General features: G+C 49.3%; 1 protein-coding gene across 6 annotated transcripts in view; it reads left to right on the top strand.

The window, feature by feature from the left end:
- The window catches only part of Pde9a (phosphodiesterase 9A), an 88,541-nt gene extending 78,580 nt beyond the window's left edge, over positions 1-9,961 (top strand). Inside the window, exons 14-20 of one of the 6 annotated variants that reach the window (XR_009055612.1) lie at positions 1,888-2,001; positions 3,334-3,438; positions 4,095-4,223; positions 5,155-5,250; positions 6,657-6,774; positions 8,832-8,957; positions 9,076-9,448. Coding sequence is in view for 5 of the 6 variants with exons in the window: in XM_057751009.1 (XP_057606992.1) it covers positions 1,888-2,001; positions 3,334-3,438; positions 4,095-4,223; positions 5,155-5,250; positions 6,657-6,758 (546 nt within the window). In the remaining variant the exon portion in view is untranslated. Of the gene's footprint in view, positions 1-1,887; positions 2,002-3,333; positions 3,439-4,094; positions 4,224-5,154; positions 5,251-6,656; positions 6,775-8,831; positions 9,449-9,875 lie in introns of those variants that run through there. The other 5 variants (XM_057751009.1, XM_057751006.1, XM_057751010.1 and 2 more) reach the window with 5 other exon arrangements.
- Positions 9,962-21,074: the final 11,113 nt, after the last annotated feature.

Raw genomic sequence — 21,074 nt, 5'->3', positions numbered from 1 at the left:
CCATCATGTGGTTGCTGGGACTTGAACTCAGAACCTCTGGAAGAGCAGTCAGTGCTCTTAACATCTGAGCCATCTCTCCAGCCCTTATTCAAATTTTTGAAATATTTTATAAGTAATAAGGAGATGGCTCCATAGGTAAAGCACTTGCCACATAAACCAGACAACCTAAGTTCAGATCCCCAGAACCCACATCAAAGCTAGACACAGAAGTGTCTATAATTGTAATGCATACCTACGGGAAAAGGAGAGACGGAGGCAGAATTACCTGATGCTCACAGGCCAGCTGGCCTGGTGTCCACTGCAGTGAACACCAAAGGACCCTGCCTCAAACAGGGTAGAAAGCAAGGAACAACAACCAAGGTTGTCCCCCTGCCTCCACGTATACTAATTATGGCATGCGTGCACCCACACCCACACATACAAAACAGTTTTGTCACTGAAGATCTTGAGGGATAACTGAATGTTCTGTTAATAGCAGTCTTTACAGGAAAAAAGTTCATAATTCAAAGTGCAAGATGATGTGTCCCCTCCCCCACACACAAGAAATATACATTTGAGACCCCCCCCCCCACACACACACACAAGATTCTTCATATTGACTGCTTGCTTCATACTGGCCTTTGAGGCCGGGGGTCTTATTTTCTTGGAAAAGTGATGCTCTACACCTGGTGCAGAGATGTTATGTAAATGTTTTATGGGATGGAGGGATAGGTGGGTGGATAATGGATGGTTGGGTAGGTAGGTGAATGGGTGGGTGAATGAAAAGATGGATGGATGGATGGATGGATGGATGGATGGATGGATGGATGGATGGGCTGTGCAGATGGATGAGTCGGGGAGTGGGTGGCAGATGGTTGGATGAGGGATGGAAAGAAGGATGGGTGAGAGGGTGGGTAGCAGATGGTTGGATGAGGGATGGAAGGAAGGAAGGGTGGGTAGGTGGGTGGGTGGCAGATGGTTGGATGAGGGATGGAAGGATGGGTGGACATATAGACAAATAGAATACCGTAGATGCATGGAAAGCTAGATGGACAGAAGGAGAAAGGAAAGAATGGGTTATATGGATTATAGTTTTGGATGCTATGATTTTTATGCTACTAAAACTGGTTTTCCTAAACCAGTATTTAGTTAACTGCCTTAGTCTAGTTTCAGCTACTATAATAAAATATCACAGGCTGGGTAATTTTAAAAGGGAAGAGGTTCATGATCACTCCTAGTTCTTGAGGCTGAACTAAGTCTAAGAGTTTGGCATCCACATCTGCTCTGTTTCTGGTGAGGGATGTGGGCAGAAGGTTAAGGAGCAAGAGCAAGAATTCATTCCCTGTGGATTTAACCCAGTGCTGGATGAGTTGGGGGAGAATATGAAATTCTTCATAAGGGTGGAACCCAAACACTTCTTAAGGATCCGCTTCCTACACAGTCAGCCTAGGGACCAGATTTCAACCTGTGTTTAGGAGGGCATCAGCCATGTTCAAACCATAGCATAACTAGAGTTTAAAGCCTTTGGATCCTCACTTATAAACTTGATAGTGGGGATGTTACCAAGTATGTTCTGACTTAGATAATCTATATGCAGTCACATATAGATGAGACAATTGGGAAAATTGTCTTGGGATATGCTGCTGATATCCACCAGCAAGCTCTGAGCAGGGCTAATACAGACCTAAGTGACTAAGGCTAGGAGACTTAAAATCTGCTTGGTTTTACAAGTCAGCATGACGACCCATCTGTTACCCTGTCAGGCTGTGATCTGTAGCCTGTGGACATGGCCCAGGGACAGACAGAGCACACGTGTGGGCGATGGTCACACAGGAGCTCAGAGCACAGCGTGAGGAGCACTCACCGAGGTCCTGGCATGTGGTGACACCATGTCCTCTTACCATCCAGGGCATGATCACATTGATCTTGGCCACCGATATGGCAAGGCACGCTGAAATTATGGATTCTTTCAAAGAAAAAATGGAGAATTTTGACTACAGCAATGAGGAACACCTGACGCTGGTAGGTTGTGTCTCTTGTGTCTTTGGAAAGCTGAGCCATAGCTCAGTTGGGAAAACCAGGAACCCAGGTGTCTCCCCGGCCATGGAGTGCTGGAGTGATTGGATTTCAGTATCCCAGCTCCTCCTGGGCCAGCAGTAGACAAGGCTGCCCTGAAGAGTACTCCATGGGTCAGGGACAATCCCCTCCCTTAAGCTGAGGAGGTAGCCTAAGTGTACGTGGTGTCTGTTCCTTCTAAAAATCAAAATGCAAACCCAGCATGCTGGTCCATCCCTGTACTCACAACACTGGGAAGGCTGAGGCAGGAGGATTGCAGCCACTTCAGACCCACCTGGGTTACCTATACTGGATTCTGAGCTAGCCTGTGCTATAGTGTAAGACCCTATCTCAAAATTAAATTAACTTCAAAATGAGCAAAATGCATTAACAAAATAATTAACAATTAGCATCCCAGCATTCAGAGATTAAGTTAATTGCTCTGTGCCTCACTTTGGAGACATGCACTGTAGTCTCTTTCTCTCTCTCTCCTTTTTTTTTTTTTTTTTTTTTTTTTGATTTTCGAGACAGGGTTTCTCTGTGTAGCTTTGGAGCCTGTCCTGGAACTAGCTCTTGTAGACCAAGATGTCCTCGAACTCAAGGAGATCTGTCTGCCTCTGCCTCCTGAGTGCTGGGATTAAAGGCGTGCGCCACCACCACCCGGCTCTATATATTTTTCTTATATTTCACACAGTCACAATTTTTTTACTTATCAAGGCAATGGACTTCATATATGATAGGCAAATACCGTAGACCCCAGCCTTGATTTTCCTGGCAGTTGGGGACAAGAGTCTCATTACATTGTCCAGCGGGGTCAGGAACTCAGTGTAGCCTAGGCAGTCCTTGAATTTGCATCTTCTTGTCTTGACCTTGCAATGACTTTGTTTTGAGAACCAGGCATGGTGATACCTGTAATCCTAGCAGCTGGGAGGGAGGAAGAGCAGGAGTTCAAGGCCAGCCTGGAGTTCTAAAGGCCAGCCTGAGCTGCAGAGTGAGGCCATTTCAGCATGGGAGAGCCTAAGTGCACACTCGGTTTTTAACCTGGCAGTTTAAACCCTAAAAGCTTGAGTATCGGATGCCCTGTGGGCGTGATGGGTTCCCATCCTTCCTCAGGGAAGCTGAGAAATCCAGACTGCCAGGATCCCAGTGAAGAGTGCTGCAGGTACCCTTCCAGGGCCAGCATCCCTCCCCACCCCCGTCCCGCCCTGTTTCTCCACCTGTGATGGCAAATCCAGTCAGCCCACAGCAGTAGTGGTTGTGCTGTGTCTGCCGTGGCCCTCAATGTCGCGTCTCTTTCAGCTGAAGATGATTCTCATAAAATGCTGCGATATCTCCAACGAAGTCCGTCCCATGGAGGTGGCAGAGCCGTGGGTGGATTGTTTACTGGAAGAATATTTCATGCAGGTAAGAGACGCCGAGCCATCATCATGAGCACTCCTTCCAGCTCCGTGGGCAGGGCTGCATTGGAAAGAGCAGACCAGGGTGATTGACATATCCATCCACACCCCAGCAGCCTCCACAATACTGTCTGTGTAGACATACAGCAGAAACGACATAGGCTGTGTTATAGATATGAGACAATGACCACCAGTGGGGACAAACAGTGTGGTGAAACTGCCACCCATTGCCACTCACAGAGCCACTGTTAGAGGTAGACTCAAAAAAGTAGCCATGGGTCAAGAAGGAGAGGGGGGGCCTGTGGAGGGGCGAGGGCAAGCAAGATGGTTCATAGGATAGCTACCAGGAGATACGGGCATAAAATAATGCAGACAGTAGCTGTCAAGTTGAGCCTTGTAAACTGCCCTGTCACGCCTTGAGACACTCAGCCTGTCTCTAGACTTGGTCCCTATGACGCCAGCATCCTCACCTCGCCTTGACTCGTGTGTAGCCATTCACCACAAGCCCTCTGTGTTCTCGCCATTGTACTGCTTTTCTGTGTGACCATGAGGATCCCAGCTGGGCAGCATGTCCTGTTCTTCCTCAAAGAACAGGGCTGCTCTATGTACCCGAGTCCACAGGCCTTTGTGCCTTTAATGCCATTGTCCCTGTGTTCCCTGCAGAGCGACCGTGAGAAATCAGAAGGCCTTCCTGTGGCCCCATTCATGGACAGGGACAAAGTGACCAAAGCAACAGCCCAAATTGGGTTCATCAAGTTTGTCCTGATCCCAATGTTTGAATCAGTGACCAAGGTGAGAGATTGTGCTGTTGGTACAGCAGCAGTGAGCACACGTGTGCACACATGCATGCATGCACATTTTCGGGATATGCATTGTGTATACATGTGCATACACATAAACCCTCTACAGCTTCATCTGCTGTCATGGCGATGGTTGCCTAGCAGCCATTCCTTCTGCTGTGTCCAGTGCCACCCCCTCTGGTGCTCTTCAAAAAGCTCCATGTGTGACTGCCAGGCCCTCTGTGCCACTTTGTCCCTGCCTGTCTCTGCCAGCCTTAAGACCCAGCCAGCAGTACCAGCTATTGGCTTTCCTGTCCTTCCAGGCTTCTCCTTAAAGGAACACCTGGAATTGGCGCCCTTGGGCTGGGGAACCCTCACAACCAAGTCCTAGTCTTCTTCCGACTCTGCACCTCTACCTCCCACGCCCCAGAGCTGCCTAAGGCCACCACTTCCAGCCCTGAGTCCCAAACACACACTCCTCTCTAGCCAAGCCATTTGCTCCACCCCACCTCCTGCCCATCATTCTTTGGGTAGCTCAGAGCCACCCATTATCCTGTTCATTCTATGACCACCAGCGGGGATTTCGTCAGATCTGTCCCCTGCCTAAGACCTTCTGAAGCCATCCCTACCCTTGTCGTAGTGGAAGGAGTGGGGACAGGAGAAGTTAGTAGGCTTTCTGGGGTCCTCTGAGAAGCGACAAGAGTGGAAATCTGTGCCAGAGACAGAAATGGGGACAGGTGGGGCTGCGCCAGGGTCTCCAGGACTTGAAACTGGCCAGGAGATTTACACTCCATTTCCTTGGGTTTCTCTGAAGGCCTTGATTTGAGGCCACTGGGAAGTGAGGTCCCTGGGATTCACAGGTACCCCAAGGGCCTGACAATTCTCCTCCAGTGTTCTCTGCCATCTAATAATGGTGGACTGACCCCAGACTCTCTGCTCCCCAGCTCTTCCCCATTGTCGAGGAGACCATGCTACGGCCACTCTGGGAGTCTCGTGAACACTATGAGGAGCTGAAGCAGCTGGATGACGCCATGAAGGAGGTAAAGGCAGCGCAGAGGACACAGGCAGGCGAGTCAGAGACTTGCGGCCATGCAGGACAAAGGGCAGGCACAAGAGCCAAGCTCAATGAGACAAGAGTTCCAGATGCTGCGCTCTGGACAGCAGAGTCTCTTCCCAGGGACTGTGGTGGGCTGATGAGAACCAGCATGCAGCTGTGTGAGTCTGGAGATGCACCGTGCATCACCACCTCTGCCGTGTGTCTTAGCACCTCCCTGGCCCCTGTGCTCCTACAGGCCTGGGTACCTGTTCAGTGAGGGCTGCACTGAAAAAGACATGAGACCAAAGCAAGGACCCAAGTCCCTGCTTTGAGACACAGATCACACAGGGCAATTTGTCTACTCTTGTGGTCCAGGAGGTGGAGAGGTTTTCAGGCACTGGGGATGCTGGTTCTCAGGAGAGGGTAGGAGCCTCGACAGTCTTGGCACAGATCCCCATGAGCAGTTCAGCTTTGTTGGAGCCCCTGTGTGAACCTCTTTTTTTTCAGAGATGCTGGTACTAAGGACTCAATCCTTGTCGCCTGCCTGATGTGGCTGCTGGGTACAGTCTTTCTCTGCCCACAGCACCCCCTGCTCCTACCAAGACATTCATGTACCCAAAACAGTTTCCTCACTCCTTATACCCTCCAGACCTCTCCTTGGCCACTGTACCCTCAACACCCAACCTCCGATGCCCCTCGGGCCCTCATTTCCTACTCTGTACCCATTCATCCAAGCTCCCCAGTAACAGAGGGCTCTGTATCCATCTTTTCTGCCTTTATGCCCAGGTGTGGTCTGGTATTGGTCACATCTGCCATGCACACCCCCCAGTGCCAGTCATGTCACAGACACATGGTGAAAACATATAGGGTTGACTGAAAGCAAAGACCAGCAGTCCTGACCTCCCTGCCAGGAAGTCACAAGATGTCAGCTCTGTAAATCCAAAAGGCTAAGAGGAAAACTGTACACACCAAAGGTTGTTTCCCATCCAGACTCTGCTTAGAAGGCTGCAGGGATCTCTGCCACCATGGCCATCCCATCAGCCAATGCTCTTGGGAACCTGAGTCTGGAATCCTGTGTTTCACTGCCTAATGGGAATGCCAGGCTCTCTAAGATGCCTTCCTGGCCCTGGAGAAGGAGGCATGAGAAAGAAGTGACCACGCTGAGCCTAAAACAGGAGCTGGGGCCCCTTGGCTGTGAGCTGTGGCCGGCTTGGTCCATTCCTGGCCAGGATGCTTTTGTGGATTGTGAACAGGTCACAAGCACCCAGGCTGTCTCTGGAAAATCTGGAAATCTTATGTATGTGTGGGCAGGCATCTGAGTGTCTTCCGGCAGCGGACACCTCCTGAGACGAGAGGCTGCATGCACTGGCCCTCTGCCTCCAGGTCTGACTCTGGGCCTTGCTTCCTTAGTTACAGAAGAAGACAGTCAACTTGACAACTGGGGGCATGGAAAACGCCACAGAGAAGAACAGAGATAAGAAAAACAGTGAAGGACATTCTCCTCCAAACTGATGGCTCAATGTGTAGGGTAAGTGGGTGGGCTCTGAAGTGCTATACATGGGGAGGGGCAGAGTGCACGTGTGTGTGTGCGTGTGTGTGTGTGTGTGTGTGTGTGTGAGAGAGAGAGAGAGAGAGAGAGAGAGAGAGAGAGAGAGAGAGAGAGAGAGAGAGAATGTTTGTGTGTGTATGTGTTTGATCTCCCACCCTCTTCTCATAAAGCACCAGAAACTCAGTCACAGGATAGCCCCCCTGATGCCTTTGTCTACCCTGATTGCCTCCCATAGCCTTCCCCAAACAGCACAGTCAGGTGTTTTCACCTTTCCCCTCACAGTGTGGATTGCACCTCAGCGCGCGAACCCCCAGCCGCTTACAAACCCTCATTTGCCTGTTACACTTACAGGAGGCAGTGTCAAACCACGGCACGTAGCCTGCTTTCCAATACGCGCAGCTTAATCCTGCATATCCTAATTAGAATCTGGGCTCTGATTTGGAAAGGTTCACACTTGGGTTATAGAAAGGATTATTAGAATGTGCGCCACTCATGAGATGAGATATTCTGTGAAGTGCATCTGGAGTGCTAGGAGCTTTTAAAAAGCATTTGCCCCTACCCTACCCCCGCCCATCACTACAAGCGTGTCCTCTGACGCCCGCTGACACAGCCCTTTGCTCGGCACAGCCACTCAGCCAGTGCAGGCTACAGCACAGGCTTGAGTGCAGGCTAACCGCTAAGCACGTGGCTGTTGAGTGGCTGTCACGTGAGCTGAGGGTTTATGCACAGAGCTGGAGAAGCTGAGTTTGAGGGGAAACAAAAGATGCCCACCCAAGGCCTGCCTTCAGTGAAACCTTTGGTCTCCACCTCTGTGAACCCCAGGCCTCTCGTTTGTAAGCCCAAGGCCACAGTGTCATTGCTGGGATCTAAGCAGTTGTGTGAACTGCTGTTCCATATGGTTCCAGTGAACCTTGAAGCCAGGTCATATTCTTGAGAAGAAAATGACATTGACATTGTCTAATTTGGGCTACATTTGTTGTGTGGCTGACAACCTCATTCTCTCTCTCTCTCTCTCTCTCTCTCTCTGATTTATTTGTGTGTATGTGTGTTTTCCTGCATGAGTATGTGGATCACATGTGTGCTGGAGTCCATGGAAGCCAGAAGAGGATGTCAGATGCTCTGGAACTGGAGTTACAGATGGTTGTGAGCTTCTATGTGGGTACCGGAGAGTGAACTCGTGTCCTCTGTAAGAGCAGCCAGTGTTCCTAAGAGCAGCAGTGAGCCCTCTCTACAGCCCCAACCTCATTCTTTTATTTATTTATTTATTTATTTATTTATTTATTTATTTATTGTTTTTGGTTTTTCAAGACAGGGTTTCTCTGTAGCTTTGGAGCCTGTCCTGGAACTAGCTCTTGTAGACCAGGCTGGCCTTGAACTCACAGAGATCTGCCTGTCTCTGCCTCCCGAGTACTGGGATTAAAGGCGTGCGCCACCACCACCCAGCCTCATTCTTTTATATTTCTTAAATTTTCATATTAGTATACAGAGTAATGGTTTTCATCCTGGTGTCTTCACGCATATCTGTTATTATCCTTTCTCATCCATTCCTGCCCTTCCCCACATCCACTTGTCCTATCAGGCTTGGTCCCTTTCATTCCCCAGTTTGTACCACCTTTAACTCTGTGTGTGTGTGTGTGTGTGTGTGTGAGAGAGAGAGAGAGAGAGAGAGAGAGAGACTTTGTGAGTGTGTGAGAGTGTATGTGTATGTGAGTGTGAGTGTGTGAGAGTGTATGTGAGTGTGTGTGTGTGTTTACCTACTTGTATATCTATGCAACACTGGCATATCTGCTGCCTGTGGCGGCCAGAAGAGGGCATCAGATCACTTGGAACTAGAGTTATAAACAGCTGTGAACCACCATGTAGATACTGGAAATTGAACCTGGGTCCTCTGGAAGAGCAGCCGGTGCTCTTAATCACTGAATTACCTCTCCAGCCCTACTTCTGCTTTAACATAAGAAGTTTTGTTTTAAATTTTTAATTATGTATATATGTGTGTGGGTATGTACATATATATGGGTATGTGCACTTGAGTGCAGGTGCCGTAGAGAACAGAAGAGGGCGCTGGATACACTGGAGCTGGAGTTACAGGCGGTTGTGGATCCTGGGATTCGAACTTGGATCCTCTGCGAGAGCAGTGCTGGCTCCACCACTCCCCAGCCCAGGTGTTTCTGCTTTCTGGTCCCATGCATCCTGTTTCCATCTCAACTTCCCACTGGGATCTGACTGTGCCATCTCCAGTGCCCACAGAGACAACATGCCATCTTCCTCTTTTTCCAGCAGACTGAACTAGTTAAAGCAACCGAACCATGGCCTCTGAGTGGACAGGGATGGGGAACCTCACAGGATCCTCCACGCAAGGACGGTCACACCCAGGCGACCCCGGATGACCTGCGACAGACCATGTTTTCTAAGAACCGTTTTGTTCACTGATATAAAAAAAGGAATTCATGATGCTGTACAGAATTTTTATTTTTAAACTGTCTTTTAAATAATATATTCTTATACAGAAATGGGTCTGTACTTTTTCTTTGGGTTTTGCACTCGGGCTTCCAAGGATTCTGGTTTTCCCTGGGATGTATCTTCAAATGGTTGAGCAGTAATGTGACCCAAGGGTCCATGTAAATTCCACATTAAACATGAGAATGGTGCCCGAGTGCAGGGGCGTGCATGTGTCCTGTGTTTATGAACAGAGCGGGGTGGGGAAACACTTGGGGACATGCGCGTGGCAGAGGGAAGTCATCAGTGATGTGTACAGGAGCTGGTGAGTGAGGCATGCTGGGGGACCAGGCATAAGTGGTGATGTGGGAGGCAGATGCCCTCCTGACCACTGGGACAGGGAACTGGGATTTTCCATTCAAATCATCAGTGTATTTAAGGAACTCTGTCCCCAAAGAAGAGATGCCCTGTCCTTCATTTTGGAGGACAGGCAATGTGTATATCCCAGGTGTCATGGTAACTGCCCCACAACACCCTGTGTATCCTCTTGTGCACCTAGACTCTGAATTCTCAATTTACTATCAGTGTTTTAATTCTTTTTTGGTTTGATTTGGTTTTCTGAGACAGGGTTTCTTTTTGTATAGCCCTGGCTGTCATGGAACTCGCTCTGAAGACCAGTCTGGCCTCCAAGATTCTCAATTTACAAGAAACACAGAGATGCTGCTGACCATCTCCCTGGGGCTGCTCCCCTGGAGGGACAGAGGACCCCTTGGAGAACCACTCTGTGAGGAGGTAATCCACTGTTGCGTTCCACCCTGGGTTAGCTTTCGTCGGAGCAGCAACTCCTCTGTGTGAATTCTTGAATATTGCTCCTCATCTTTGAATAATTCATTTGGGGCAGTGACTTTCTCTCTTTCTCTTTCTCTCTGTCTCTCTCTCTCTGTCTCTCTCTCTCTGTCTCTCTCTGTCTCTCTCTCTCTCTCTCTCTCTCTGTGTGTGTATGTGTGTGTGTGTCTTCCTCCCCTCAAACTTTCTATGTAGCCTAGGCTGACCTTTGAATTTACAGCCCCCTGTAGTAGGAGGCCACTTGTTCGTTTCCCGGCCACCCAGACTCCCTAAATATTAACATAGAAACTGTATTAATTAAATCACTGCTTAGCCCATTAGCTCTAGCTTCTTATTGGCTAACTTTTACATCTTAATTTAATCCATCTCCATTAATCTGTGTATCGCCACGAGGCCATGGCTTACTTAGTAAAGTTCCCTCGTCTATCTCCGGCAGGGCTACATGGCTTCTCCGACTCCGCCTCCTTTCTCCCAGCATTCAGTTTAGTTCCCCCCTCCATCTCTACTCCACCCTATCACAGGCCCAAGACAGTTTCTTTATTAACCAGTGGTATTCACAGCATACAGAGGGGACTCCCACATCAGCCCCTCACCCCAGCCTCTCTGGCTCACCACCACACCAGCTGCTTCTGTCCCCTTTTGACCCCCTCAGCACTGTGTTTACTTCTACACCTCTTTCAGGTTTGGTCACCTTAACCTACTGTCAGAATACAGTCAAACCTCAGAGGCACCCTGGTGTTGTGCCTCTGCTCTCTGTCACTCTACAAGTCACCTGCCACTCTGGCTGAAAAAAGACCCTCCAAAGATAATTTCCATCTGACCTTCCCATCTCAACATCAAGGGCTCTCCCGCCCACCCCCTTTACAACCCACTGGGATCCTGCATTCTGAGCCCTGGGATTCCTGCACTAGGAGACTCCTGAGCCCTCATTTCTGGTCAGCATCAGTGATCCTGGTGTCAGCCGCTGGGAATGAATGGAGAAGGGGAAGGGACCCACATCTGAGTAAGTGGCCAGCTGGGAAGTAGACTGGCCAAGACTCTGCTGTGGTGGGGAGAATTCAAAAGGCTGGTGGACCTGGGCATCAGCCTGGGCACAGGACCACCTGTACTTGGAGGGACATTAGGACTTAAGAGTTCCCTGAGACCTCAGAGCCACGCCTAGCCTGAGGAGCAGAGACCGGAGACTTAGTTGGGGTCACCCAGAGCGCCTTCTAGTGACTTCTAACCTGCCTGCGGTGTCTGAGCGATTTCCTTCTCAGCACACACGCTCTCAGCACGCACGCTCTCAGCACGCACGCTGTCATGTACACACGCTCTCAGCACACACGCTCTCAGCACACACGCTCTCATGTACACACGCTCTCAGCACACACGCTCTCAGCACACACGCTCTCAGCACACACGCTCTCATGCACACACGCTCTCAGCACACACGCTCTCAGCACACACGCTCTCAGCACACACGCTCTCAGCACACACGCTCTCAGCACACACGCTCTCATGTACACACGCTCTCAGCACACACGCTCTCATGTACACACGCTCTCAGCACACACGCTCTCAGCACACACGCTCTCAGCACACACGCTCTCAGGCACACACGCTCTCAGGCACACACGCTCTCAGCACACACGCTCTCATGTACACACGCTCTCAGCACACACGCTCTCAGCACACACGCTCTCAGCACACACGCCCTCAGCACACACGCCCTCAGCACACACGCTCTCTCAGCACACACGCTCTCAGCACACACGCTCTCAGCACACACGCTGTCAGCATACACGCTCTCAGCACACACGCTCTCAGCACACGCTGTCGGCACACACGCTGTCAGCACACACGCTCTCATGTACACACGCTCTCAGCACACACGCTCTCAGCACACACGCTCTCGTGTACACACGCTCTCAGCACACACGCTCTCAGCACACACGCTCTCAGCACACACGCTCTCATGCACACACGCTCTCAGCACACACGCTCTCAGGCACCGGCTAACAAACAGTGCTGACTGCTCTCCCAGCAGCACCAGGCTCTTCAATAACAACAGAGCTCTCTCTGACTAGCCTGCCACTGCTCAGAGAAATTAACATCCAGTTTGTTGGGTGCAGCGCTCTGGCTACCCTTCCCGCAGTCTTTGGTCATGTGCTCTGGCTTCCCATCATGCCTTATGAAGGAGAACGACCCTTACCCCTTAACTGCATATTGTGGCTAGCCCATGAGGTCAGAGCCTTTTGTTTTGTTTGTTTGTTTGTTTGTTTTTGAGACAGTGTTTCTCTGTGTTACCCTGGCTGCCCTGAAGCTCACTCTGTAGACCAGGCTGGCTTCTGCCTCCCAAGTGCTGGGATTAAAGGCATGCACTACCCCAGAGAGGGGGATGTCATTGCCTCTTCGAATTTTTATTTTTTAGCTGGAAAGTTTTTTATTTGCTCACTGGCCATATAGCTTCCCATTCTGTGAAAGCAAGCCTTTGTTCATTTTCCTCTTGGGACCATCTTTATCGGTCACAGATGCTCTTTTTATTTTCTGAGCTCTGAACCCTGTGGTTATTATATATTTTCATAATCGGTGGTCTGGGATACTTTGGTGCCCTGAACGCGCACTTAGAGGCCATGGGTGTGGAGCCCAAAGATTGAGGCTAGTGCCCTGGCAGAAGGGACCCAGAGACCTGCTCATTCTTCTCCTCAGGGGAGGACAGAGGCGGTCCTGTCCCTAAAGAACCTGCTGGCCCAGACCATGCAGGTCTCTGGCTTCCTGACTGGGAGCTGGGAGGAGCCCTGTCTGCCGTGTGCTATCCCCATGTGTCCACATGTTGTGTAGGGACAGCAAGTGCTAACCAAGGGCTGCAGGATTGCTTCCTTCACCTTCCCACCTCTGTTCTTCTCACTCCCTGCAGCTGCAGCCCCCCCCCCCAACCTGGAAAATGTTCTCCCACAGTTCCAGACTCAGCTTCATCCTTCAAGGCTCCAGATGACAATTCCATCTAAGCTTTTCTGGGTGGCTCCAAACACCCGTTCCCCTGCGCTGCTTCTGCCTCCATCTCTTCTTTCCTCCCTCTCTGTCTCTTTCCCAGGCCTCATCCTCTGCATTCTGGAACTGGAACTCAGATAGATAGATAGATAGATAGATAGATAGATAGATAGATAGATAGATAGATAGATAGATAGATAGATAGATGATAGATGATAGATAGATAGATAGATAGATAGATAGATAGATAGATAGATAGATAGATAGATAGGCAGGCAAACACTACTTCAGGGCTGATTTTAATGGGTAAGACTTCCTAGGTGCTCAATAAACATCAGCTGAATGAATGAACGAATGGATGAGATTGGTCACCCATGCAATCACTTAAGAAGCAAAAATCCCAGTGCAAATCTTGAGGGGCAGAAGAGACTGTTCCTATAGGTAGGTATCAAATATACACATGGGTGCACATGGATGGACGCTCATGGGCATGCGTGCACACATCACCCCTCCGGCATTGCTCCCAGCTGACAAGGAAGCTAAGAGACGAATGTGTTGCGGTCCCCCTCGTCCAGCAAGGAAGATGCGCAACCCCGGAGCTCTTCCTGCTGCAGTTTTATTCAGGACCTTTTTACAATTGTAAAATCTCTCTCCCTTTCTCTCTCTCATTCACTCACTCACACTCACTCTCTTCCTCTCTCTCTTTTCCTCTCTCCCACTCTCTCCCTCTCTCTCAGGGCAAACCTCTCCCAGCCCTTAAGTAGGCATGGGCAACCAACCCCAGATTGCCAGGTGGGCACTGCTCATAGGTCCATGCATATGCAAGCAGCTGACAATCATTGCGTGATAATAGCATAAATCAGGCCTAGTTGATATTAGAAGTTGATTATCACAGAGAGCACTTGCTTTTGGGATCGTGGAGGGCGGGAGCCAGCACCATCAGGTGCGACTCCACGCAGCTCTCTACACATAGCCATCAGGTGTGACTCCACACGGCTCTCTACACGAATGATGTCCAGCATTCAGCCATTGTATAGACCTGGCAGCCAACAAAGTGAAAATAAAGGTGATTTGGGCTTCCTTCAGGAACAAGGAGATGGGTTCTGCAGGGGGGAGGGGGAAGCAGCAGAGGCAAATGGCAAACAGCGAGAAGAGGCTGAATGCAAAGCCTTGTGCAGTAGCTGATGAAGATTTGTGGTAATGAGAATTCAAGGCTTTCTGTTTGGGTCTCTCTCTCTCTCAATCTCTCTTTAAAATGATTTAACAACAAAATCTGGAATGCGCCAGGTGTGCCAGTGAGCAGGCAGAAGGGGGATGTGCTGAGCAGCAGCTGACGGCTGACTAGCCTGTGATGGAGCTGGCTGCAGCCCCAGGTTAGTGTGCGGGGACTCCTGTCACCAGTGGATGTCCAGCCCTGTAGCGCTAAGGAGGAAGGACGCACTAGAGACAGACAGACAGACAGACAGCTCCATCTGATAAAGCTGCTGCTTGTAAGTGTGAGCAGAGTGTGTCACCTGAGAAGCCAGGCAGGATATTGTATGTATCACCCAGCTACTGCCTGCAGACAGACTACCGTCCGCACCAGCAGGCTTCCTGGGCCTGAGCATCCTTGGCTCCGTTCTGACTTGCACTGCACCGCTCAGACCTGTGAGCTGGGCAAACTCTGCCTCAGAGCAGAGGGTGACTAAGATGCCACCTGCTCTACAAAGAGCCTGATAGGGCTGGGCTTGACCCTTCTCACACTGTGCGGGGCACTCTTCTTTTCTCTTTGTGTCCTACGCTGTGGGAACAGATGACCACAGCAATGGGGTCTCAAGTCAGCAGTAAAGAACTTTCTCTATTCAGAGGCTTCTGAAGTTCAGGACCGGGGTCCGCTGTCTACAGGGCCTGCTCCCTGAGGAGGTTTCATTGAGAGGATCCTTACAACATCTTTTAGCTCCAAGGGGCCTCCTAGAAGTCTGTGGGGTCCCCCAGTACATGGCAGTGTCACATTAATCTCTACTGTCATTGCAAAGTCTTCCCTCAGGATGTGGCTGTGTCCAAACCTCCCTCTGTTTATAAGGACATCAAGTCATTGGCTGAGCATCCTCACATGCCAGGGCTGCATCTGCGGAAAGCATCTTCCCAGATAAGAAGCGAGTAGTCAATGCTGTCCAACTGCATTTGTCCTCAGGAAAAACATGTCTAACTGCCAAGGACTGCTAAAAGGCCACAGAGAGAGGGAGGGGACTGTGGGCTGTCTGCAGAACAAACAGGGTGTGCCCCTATAGCTACAGGCACTGTTGGGAAGATGGAAAGTTCCAGGAGGGCAGATAAAGGGGACAGATAGACAGACAGACAAACAGGACCTAGAGGATGGCTGCTTAAATGGGACCTGAAAAACTAACACGGAACTGGCATCACACAATGTGGATGGGGCGGGGAGCTCACAGGATCCACCCCTAAATGAAGAGCTACAAGCAATTAACAAGTGCTGGGGGAGGAAGAATTAATCTTCCCCAGGGATGAGCCCTGGGCCAAGACTGAGAAACATACATGTAGGCAACACATGTTCAGCTGTTCGTATTTACATGTTTATTCCTTTATATGTATATGTAACAATAATGATTAGCAAAAAAGATGTCAGGGCCGGGCGGTGGTGGCGCACGCCTTTAATCCCAGCACTTGGGAGGCAGAGGCAGGTGAATCTCTGTGAGTTCGAGACCAGCCTGGTCTACAAGAGCTAGTTCCAGGACAGGCTCCAAAGCCACAGAGAAACCCTGTCTCGAAAAACCAAAAAAAAAAAAAAAAGATGTCAGCCGGGCAGTGGTGGTGCACGCCTTTAATCCCAGCACTCCGGAGGCAGAGGCAGGCGGACCTCTGTGAGTTCGAGGCCAGCCTGGTCTAGAAGAGTTAGTTCCAGGACAGGCTCCAAAAACTACAGAGAAACCCTGTCTCAAAAAAAAAAAAACAAAAACAAAAAAACAAAAAAACAAAGAAGATGTCATATATTTGGGGGGTGGTAGAAAGGCAGGAGGGAAGGGGGATGATATAATAATATTTTAATTACATTTTTTAAGTGGTTTATTACCTACATTACTAAACATGCTCGAAAGGGAAACAATAAAGAAACAGAACCCAGAGGCATTAGCTCACCTTGATTCTCCTGCCACCTCATCCCTCCCACTCCAGCCCCACAGGTCATGAGAGCTCTAGGCCAGCTGCTCCTATGGAGGAATAAGGGCTTGTGATAGTCTCAATGAAAATAGCCCCCATAGACTCACAGGGAGGGGCATTATTGGAGGTGTGGCCTTGTTGGAGTGGGTGTGGCCTTGTTGGAGGAAGTGTGTCACTGCGGGGGTGGGTTTTGAAGTTTCAGAAGCTCAAGCCAGACCTAAGGGCTCAGTCTCCCGTCCTCAGCTCCCTCTCCAGCACCGTCTCTGCCTGCATGCCACTGTGCTTCCCACCATGACGACAATGGACTACACCTCCGAACTGTAAGCCCACTCCAGTTTAATGCTTTCTTTTATAAGAGTTGCTGTGGTAATGATATCTTCACAATGATAGAAACCCTAAGATGGGGCTCAAGTCAAAGGGGCTCTGAGGAGTACCTGGCAAACTTTGAATCTATGAGAGGTGGAAATTCCTCTGTGTGGTCTGGGAATCAAACTCAGGCCTATTATGCTTATACTAGGTAAGCGCTTTACCACTGAGCCACCTCTCCTGCCTTTGTTGCTAGGTGTTTAAAAGCTCTTAGTACCGCTAGTGCTCCGCTGGGCGGAGCTGCCTTCCAAGACCAAAACAAATGAAGTGTATGATCCAGTGTGTGACCCTGTGTGGCGCTGGGGATGGCGCTGACTGGAGTTTGTCAATTCAATACAACTAGAATCATTTGAGAAGAACCCTTAACTGAGGGAAAACAAAAAAGAAACAACAAAATCCCGCCTACATTAGATTAACCTGTAGGCAAGTCTGAGGGGCATTTTCTTGATTAATGACTGATGGGCGAGGGCCCGCTCAGCTCACACCTGGGCAGATGGGCCTGGGTTGTTGAAGAAAACAGGCTGAGCAAGCCATGGGGAACAAGCCAGTAGGCAGTGCTCCTCCATGGCTTCTCCTTCAGCTCCTGCCTCCAGATTCCTGCCCTCCCTCAGTGACGGAGTTGGTGAGTGTTTTCACAAGTTTTATCACAGTGATTGAACCCAGGGCATCACATACGTTGCTGGGCAAGTCACAGTCTTTCTGTAGAGTGGTCCCAGGCTTTTGATTTTCTAAACGGTATTTTTCAAACAACAAATTTTTTTTTGATCAAGTCCAATTTCATCATTTTCTCTCATCAAGCTTATGTTCATTGTCAAGTCTAAATACGCCCTGCCTATCCGTTAAGGCTGAGAATTTCTTCCGTATTTTCCTAAGAGTCTCACGCTTTCCGAGTTTCTTCTATGACCCTTTAGAATCGGCTTCTGCACGGACATCGAGGCCCCGCTTGTGTCTCATGTCTAGTCACTCCGGCTCGCTCTCTCAGCCCAAATGGTGGCACACGTCTTTAATCCCAGCGTGTCTTCAGGCAGATCTCAGAGTTAGAGGCCAGCGTGGTCTACAGAGAGCTGTAGGACAGCCAGGGCTACACAGGGAAACTCTGTCTGGAGTGGGAGAGAGAAGAAAAGACAATCTCTTCCTCCAGGAATTGTCTTTATGCCTTTCTCAGAAGCTGGTGGAACATATCCGTGGCGCCTGTCTCTGGATTTTTTGGCTCTACTCTGCTGACCTGTCTGCCCTTCTACCAGCATTACACAGCTTTAATTATTCTAGCAAAACAACGCTAGGTAGCTTAGTTCCTCCCATGTTACTTTCTTTTTCAAAAAAAAACTTTTAGCCAGGCGGTGGTGGCGCACGCCTTTAATCCCAGCACTTGGGAGGCAGAGGCAGGCGGATCTCTGTGAGTTCGAGACCAGCCTGGTCTACAAGAGCTAGTTCCAGGACAGGCTCCAAAACCACAGAGAAACCCTGTCTCAAAAAAACCAAAAAAAAAAAAAAAAAAAAAAAACTTTTAACTATTTTACCCTCTTTTTAAAAAGATGTTTTTATTTTCTGTGTATGGATGTGCCCTGGCTAGTTTTTTTGTTAAATTGAATCAAACTAGAGTCATCAGAGGGGAGGGGCCTCAATCGAGAAAACGCCTCCGTAAGAGCTAGGCAGTAGACAAGCCTGTAGAGCATTTTTTTAAATTAGTGATTGATGTGGGAGGGCCCAGCTCACTGTGGGTGGTGCCAACCCTGGGCTGATGCTTCCAGCTTCTATAAGAAAGCAAGTTGAGCCAAGCCAGGTAGAATAAGCCTGTAAGTAACACTGCTCCATGGCCCCTGCATCAGCTCCTGGCTCCAGGTTCCTTCCCAGTTTGAGTTCCTGTCCTGACTTCCTTCGACGATGAACAATGGTGTGGAAGTGTAAGCCAAATAAACCCTTTCCTCCCCAAGTTGCTAGTACTTTGCTATGGGTTTCTACATGGGCGTTAATAAGTGATAGTAATCCATAGTTGCCTCTTTATTGTCTCTCTCTGACTTGATCTCAGAGTACTCCTAATTCCTGTAGTAATTGAGGACTTCTGCTTCCTTTGTTTTCTGCAAGAAAGGGCACAAACTGGTGTCAATTCCTCATTAAATGCCTGGGATAAATTTCAGTACAAAGACTGAAGAATGGGCAAATGCGGGCATGGAGGGGTACTGTGGACTGAAGGCCCCAGAAAAAGGCACAGCACACCCATGTAAAGATTCTACAGGCCTGATCCAGTCATTGGCACCTCTGTGATTTGGGGGGAGCTGGAATGTTGCAGGTCCAGAGCCAAATTATCAAATTACCCTGGGTTATCTTAGCCCCTTGATAGCCATTTATTGGCCACCTCTCTGTGTGGTGTAATGTCTTGTGACTATTGGGTAAGTCTCTTTGGGACATACAAACAGACCCCTACCCACTCGAGGACTGAGCACCCTGCAACACACCTGAGGCGATGGCAGAGATTCCCTGCTTTACAGAAACCCACCTGCCTACCTGATATTCCACTAATGTGTTCTAAACGTGCCTTGATTTATGGCTTTCTTTGTTCTGTTGCTATAAAAACTTCATGAAACTGATATGATGCCAGAGCTTAGTATCCGGGTAAACTGAGTCTATGTTCCTGGACCACAGCCATTTACCTTTAGCTCCAGAATAAACTGTCTCCTCTTCCCTAGGAGGTAAGAGTCGTGTTTCTGTTGACAGTGCGTTTTAATCATCGGTCCCATTTCGTCGTAGTATATGGAGTTGTTTAAATGAGTATCTTGTGGTTTATGTGTCTGCTATTTCAACAGTTGGTCCCGCTCACATAAACTGTCAGTGTTCTGTGTGTGGGTGCTTTTCAGTGTCCCTGGGTCACACCCTTGCTGCCACAGAGTCTGGTGACACTCGCTCGTTCTTCCGTTCCCACTATTAGCGGTTGGTTCTCCTCTCCTGCTAATTTACTGATCTTTCAAAGAGCCAGCTCTGCCCCCCCCCCCCCGACTTTCTGCATTGTTTTTACTTTCACCTTTTATATTTCTTCCTTCTGAGTTGTTTGGGTCTATTTGGCCCTTTTTATTGAGGTTGAAGTCTAGTTAGGGACTGGATCCTGCTGTCTCCCTTCCAGCATTAGCATTGTAAATCTTCTTCCCAGCCAGGCTTTAGCTGTGCCCCAGGGCTGAATTTGATACATTGTATTTTCATTTTCCCTCAGTTCACTGTCTCTTTAAATTTCCCTTGAGACTCTTTCTTATCGTGGATCGTTTAAAACTAGGTTACTTTGGCCCCAATTGTTTGAAGGGTTTCCTGTTGTCTTCTGGTTATTGGTACTATTGATACTTGGTTAGATTTCACTCTGGACAAGAACCACACTGTAACATTTCAGCCTGGACCTTCAAGGGCATTGAGGTTGGTTTGATGGATTGTCATGCTCTGTCTTGGTACACCTTTTTTCACTGTGCTGGAAAAGGGTGTGTCTGATGCTGTGGGCAATATTTTGATCCTTTTCCAAGTGCCTTCAGCTTGGTTTGATGGATGGCGAGACACTCTGTCTTTGTATATATTTCATGCCCCTGGAAAAGAAAGTGTTTGGTGCCATGGGTGGGTGGGTGCCTGTGTGTTATGTAGACCAGGCTGGCTGGTAGTCACTGAGGAAGGTCCCTTGTGTCCTTGCTTGGCAATGGCCTTTGCTGAGGGCCACAGCTTCCACTGGTCAGCCTGGTCACCGCACAGCCTCCTGCTCTAAGTAAGTTCCTCTTTAGCCTTTCAGACCTAAAGCAAGAAGCAGCTGTCTGTGCTCTTTGCATTGGAATAAAGGGTTTTCTAACCTCCCCCATAGCTAGACTCATGAACCCTCCTGGGTGGCTCAGTTTTCTGTACCATCTCTTTTCTGCCAAGGTCTTATCGAATGATGTGTTGTACTGCCGATGGCCAGGACCCCTCAGGAGATGAGCTCACAGAAGGAGCTCGTTAGGGTCTCAGGAGATGAGCTCACAGAAGGAGCTCGTTAGGGTCGAGCTACAGTGAAATGCACAAAAGTGGCTTCTTTCTCCTCTTAGAGCTTAGAGAGCCTCAAAGAACATCATTCCCACACAAACCATGAGAACGGTCTGATCATTCTCAAAGCCAGCAGAGAGCTGAGTCACAGGAAACAAAGACACCAAGGGAGCACACAGGCATTCCCTTTTCTCGGTGTGAAAGGCAAAGTTATGGTAGGGTGGGAAGGGGTGTCAAAGTTCAAGGCAGACTAGCTTCTCAACAACTCAGCAGGTGCAGGGACCAGGCAGGGAGTTTTGTAGTTGGGGAGAGACTGGCTCACCTCTCCTAGCAGAAAGAGAGCGTGGGGATTTACAGCCCTGGAGCAAAGGATGGACGAGGTGACAGTGGTGAAGGAGATCTAGCTAGCTGACCTGATGGGTTTCCTGATGAAGGATAGGCAAGGGTCACCAGACACCTCCCAAGGACAAAGGGGACAGGGAATTTCTCAGAAATTAATAACAATCAGGCTAAGT

Source organism: Chionomys nivalis, chromosome 19 (genome assembly GCF_950005125.1).
Source record: "Chionomys nivalis chromosome 19, mChiNiv1.1, whole genome shotgun sequence".
Classification (NCBI taxonomy): Eukaryota; Metazoa; Chordata; class Mammalia; order Rodentia; family Cricetidae; genus Chionomys; species Chionomys nivalis.
Note: the sequence above shows the minus strand (reverse complement) of the source record. Positions and strands in the feature narration are given on the sequence as shown.